This window comes from Bidens hawaiensis, unplaced genomic scaffold (genome assembly GCF_021521415.1).
Source record: "Bidens hawaiensis isolate Kalapana, Puna unplaced genomic scaffold, B.hawaiensis_p1.1 tig00022167_1, whole genome shotgun sequence".
NCBI classification, from domain to species: domain Eukaryota; kingdom Viridiplantae; phylum Streptophyta; class Magnoliopsida; order Asterales; family Asteraceae; genus Bidens; species Bidens hawaiensis.
The window spans coordinates 172,030-176,999 of NW_027493439.1; the positions used below are offsets into that span (position 1 = coordinate 172,030).

A 4,970-nucleotide genomic window follows, 5' to 3' on the forward strand; every position below is an offset into this window, starting at 1 on the left:
TGTGGTTTGTTAATAGAAATAGAAAGATGAACATCGGGTGGGTGAGTTGGTTGCAAAATTCTTTTCTTGTCACGTATTGTTTTGGTTGTTCTTTTTCTAGCATCTCGTTAGTTCTAATAAAATTCTTATAATTCTCTGTAATGGACATAACGGATGCCTCAAATCACGCCTAAAATCATGCTCATATTTATAGTATTGTAATCAATGTTTTATGGTAGGCATTATCTCCAAAAATAGGAGATCCTCTTGTATCTTTATATACGGTTATTGTAAATGGAATAGACAGGCAATTAATCAATTCTACATGGTATCATCCTAAAAGATCTCCCCACCCTCCTCTCCTATTCACTGTCATCGTTTCCCTCAAGCTCCAAATGGCCGATCAAAAGCTACATCCCGCCGTCACCGTCTCAAACATTAGAACCTTCATCCCTATCATCTTAGACAATGAAGCCTCCGACTACAACACATGGTCGGAACTCTTCCGGATCCATTGTACGGCGTTTCTTGTAGCCGACCACCTTAAGCCTCGTCCTTCCTCACCCGCTGCCACCTCGTCCTCGGCCTCCTCTCCCGACTCGTGGGAACGTCTTGATGCCATAGTCCTCCAATGGATCTATGGCACAATCTCCACCGGTCTCCTAAAAACCGTAATCAAAAAGAGCACCACCGCATATGATGCCTGGAAGGTCATCGAGAACCTTTTCCAAGACAACAAAGCCACCCGAGCCCTCCTTCTCAAACAAAAATTCACAAACACTCGTCTTGAAAACTTCTCTTCCATGCACGAATATTGCCAAGAACTTAAGGTTTTGGCTGATCAATTGAACAACGTGGATGCCCCGGTTGACGAACACGATCTCGTACTACAAACCATTACCGGCCTCACCGAACAGTATGAAACCGTTGGCACCATTCTCCAAAACACCAAACCCTTGCCCACGTTTATTGGGGTCCGCTCCCAGTTATGCATGAATGAAACTACAAAAGCTAATCAAGCTCTTCACTCCTCTCAACAGGCCGCAACCGCCCTTCACGTTCAAAGCCACACCCGTCCCCCTTCAGACCATACTAACAATGCCTCCCCAAACAACGCATCAGATTCTACCCGCGGACGTGGCCGTTCTCGCGGACGCGGTAGAGGCCGCTCCTCATCTTCTCAGCCAAACCGTTCCAGGGGGCAGACAACTTACACAGCCCAAACACAACATCCATACATCATCTTTCCAAACAATTGGGCCAATACTCAATGGGCTTCCCTACTCAACAACACTTACAGCCCACAACTCAACCACACACCACCCTGCCCCTACCCATCCACTCCTCAACCAAACAGCTCTCCAGGAATTCTGGGCCCACGTCCTGCACAAGCCCACTTGGCTACTTACAGCCCGACGCCTACCGATATAGCTCAGGCGCTTTACACCCTATCTATGAGCCAACCGTCTAACCCAATAGGCTACATGGACACCGGCGCTACTGGCCACATGGAACAACCCGGTATAAATTCTCGGTCTAATTTTAATACTTGCACTAATAAACAAATAATCGTGGGCAATGGCACCACCATTCCCGTAGTTGGACAAGGCAACAAAACTTTACCACCGCCTTTCCCACCACTAAAATTGAACAATATTCTTTATGCTCCCAACCTCATCAAAAACCTCATTTCTGTACGTCGCCTAACAACTGACAATTTACTTTCCATTGAATTTGACCCGTTTGGTTTTCTTGTGAAGGATCTCAAAACCAAGGAACCTATCCTACGATGCAATAGCTCGGAAGACCTCTACCCTCTTACTACCAATTTCATCAAGCCTTCCTCCACACCTACTGCTTTAGTCGGCATCACTCAAGACCGTTGGCATCAACGACTTGGGCATCCGGGAAACTCTTTATTGCATTCGGTAAAGTCTAGTTCCTTTATTAATTTTTGTAAACCGAACAATACACTTTGTCAATCATGTGTCTTTGGCAAAAGTGTCAAACTCCCATTTTATGATTCTATGAATAAGACACATTTACCCTTTGATATCATTCATAGCGACTTATGGACCTCCCCGGTTATAAGCACCGGCGGTCACCGCTATTATATTTTATTTCTTGATGATTTAACTGATTTTTTGTGGACTTATCCCCTAACCAATAAGTCTCAAGTTTACAATACCTTCACGCATTTCCATAATCACATCCACACACAGTTTGAACGAAAGATTAAACAATTTCAATGCGACAACGGCACCGAATACGCCAACCACAATTTTAAACACTTTTGTCACATAAATGGAATGCAATTTCGTTTCTCATGTCCCCACACTTCTTCACAAAATGGCAAAGCCGAGAGAAAAATACGAACCATCAACAACATGATTCGTACACTCCTATCTCAAGCCTCACTCCCTCCCTCATTTTGGCACCATGCACTTGAAACCGCCACCTACCTCCTAAATATTCTCCCCAAGAAAACTCACCAATTCTTATCTCCCACTACCCTTCTATACAACGTTCTCCCAACCTATACACATCTTCGTGTATTCGGTTGCCTATGCTATCCCACCACCCCCTCCACCACCATAAACAAACTCACCAACCGCTCCAAACCTTGTGTCTTTCTTGGCTACCCCTCAAACCATCGCGGATACAAATGTTTTGATATGACTAATAATCAAATATTTATATCCCGGCACGTCCAGTTTGAAGAATCCATTTATCCATTCTCCATTCAACACTCTAATACCACCCTAGATTACACTTTTCTTACCTCCCCTCTCAACCCACTGTTGTGGGATAACATTCACTCCCACTCACGTACTACTCCACCCAACGACCCAAATCCATCACCACTCGGCCCAACTAATGCTGGCCCAACCACTCCTCTCGGCCCAAATTCTGCCGGCCCAACTGTTCCTCAACCACACTCACCATCCATTATCCAACCACCAGGCCCACAATCTGCTCACCCTGGCCCAACAACCACACCTATAGCCCCTTCTCCACCTGCACACCCATCGAATTCTGCATCTAACACCCAAACTCCAACTCAACCCACCCCTCCCCCCTCGGTCCCTCAACAACCGACCCGTACCATGCGTACTAGAGCAATGGACGGTATCTCCAAACCCAAACACCTATTCAACCTTAACACTACTTTCCTTGTTCCGATCCCGAAAAATCCCCACCTTGCCTTGTCCACCAAGGAATGGTACGATGCCATGCAAAACGAATTTAGTGCACTTATTAAAAACGACACTTGGGAATTAATACCACGACGACCCGACATGAACATTATCCGTAGTATGTGGCTTTTTAAGCACAAATTTCGTTCCGATGGCTCTTTAGAACGCTACAAAGCAAGGTTGGTATGCGATGGTCGGAGTCAACAAGTTGGGGTTGACTGTGGAGACACTTTCAGTCCGGTGGTAAAACCAACCACTATACGAACGGTCCTCACGATGGCTCTCTCTAACTCATGGACCATACATCAACTAGATGTCACAAATGCTTTTCTACACGGCCACCTACAGGAAACTGTCTACATGCATCAACCCATGGGGTTCCGCCATCGGGACTATCCTGATCATGTTTGCCGACTCAAGAAGTCTCTCTATGGCCTCAAACAGGCACCCAGGGCCTGGTATCAACGGTTCACTGATTTTGTGATTCAGCATGGATTCACCCAATGCAAAACGGATAACTCCTTATTTATTTATCACCACGGTCATGATGTCGCCTATCTTCTAATTTACGTAGACGATATTATACTTACCACCTCTTCTGACCAACTCCGCCAACGGCTCATGACGGTCCTTGCGGACGAATTTGCTATGAAGGATTTGGGCCCCTTATCCTATTTTTTGGGCATCTCTGTTATTAGAACGGGTGACACACTTTTCCTGTCACAACAAGCATATGCAAAAGACATCATTCATCGCGCGGGTATGGACTCATGCAAACCTGCGGCGACACCAGTTGACACTCAGAGCAAATTGGCCAGTGAACCAGATTCGGTATTTAATGACCCTACCACTTACAGAAGCCTTGCAGGTGCATTACAGTACCTGACTTTCACAAGGCCCGACATAGCATACGCCGTTCAGCAAATATGTATGCACATGCACTCTCCTTGCATGGCTCACTGGAACGCCCTTAAACGTATCATCAGGTACTTACAAGGCACCACCGACTACGGTCTTCATCTCCGCTCCTCTTCGGCACTCTCCATTCGTGCCTACACTGATGCTGATTGGGCAGGCTGCCCAGATACTCGCCGCTCAACATCCGGATATTGTGTCTATCTCGGCAACAACTTGATTTCCTGGTCCTCTAAGAGACAATCCACCATTTCCCGCTCTAGTGCAGAGGCCGAATACCGCGGGGTTGCCAACGTTGTCGCAGAAATATGTTGGCTGCGAAACCTACTACTTGAGCTACACCGTCCCCTGACCAAAGCCTCCCTAGTCTACTGTGACAATGTCAGTGCTATTTACTTATCAGGCAACCCGGTCCAGCACCAACGAACCAAACACATCGAGCTCGACATTCACTTCGTCAGGGAACACGTGCAAAAAGGCCTGGTCCGTATACTTCACATGCCATCCCGTTTTCAGATAGCTGACATCTTCACCAAGGGTCTTCCCCGGGTTCTCTTCGATGATTTTCGCTCCAGTCTAAGCATACGTTCGCCTCCTGCTTCGACTGCGGGGGTGTAATGGACATAACGGATGCCTCAAATCACGCCTAAAATCATGCTCATATTTATAGTATTGTAATCAATGTTTTATGGTAGGCATTATCTCCAAAAATAGGAGATCCTCTTGTATCTTTATATACGGTTATTGTAAATGGAATAGACAGGCAATTAATCAATTCTACACTCTGCTAGTTTAATGAAAACTTACGGCTATATAAAGTAACAATATTTGTGTATAACTTAACAAAGGCATAATTAGTTTATTAAAAAAAAATCTAAT

At 45.7% G+C, this 4,970-nt stretch overlaps 1 protein-coding gene across 1 annotated transcript; it reads left to right on the forward strand.

Annotated features, from left to right (window-relative positions):
• The first annotated feature begins 374 nt into the window (after positions 1-374).
• Positions 375-4,709, forward strand: LOC143564868 (uncharacterized). Its single transcript, XM_077052013.1, has 2 exons — positions 375-1,907; positions 2,694-4,709. The coding sequence occupies exons 1-2, from the start codon at positions 375-377 to the stop codon at positions 4,707-4,709; spliced, it is 3,549 nt and encodes a 1,182-aa protein (XP_076908128.1).
• Positions 4,710-4,970: the final 261 nt, after the last annotated feature.

What these genes read in the sequence shown, in the direction of transcription:
- LOC143564868 (XM_077052013.1), top strand. Translation starts at nt 375, where the DNA reads ATGGCCGATCAAAAGCTACATCCCGCCGTCACCGTCTCAAACATTAGA. An exon ending in GAAACTCTTTATTGCATTCG is followed by an intron (nt 1,908 to 2,693) that starts GTAAAGTCTAGT and finishes CGGCACGTCCAG; the next exon opens with TTTGAAGAATCCATTTATCC.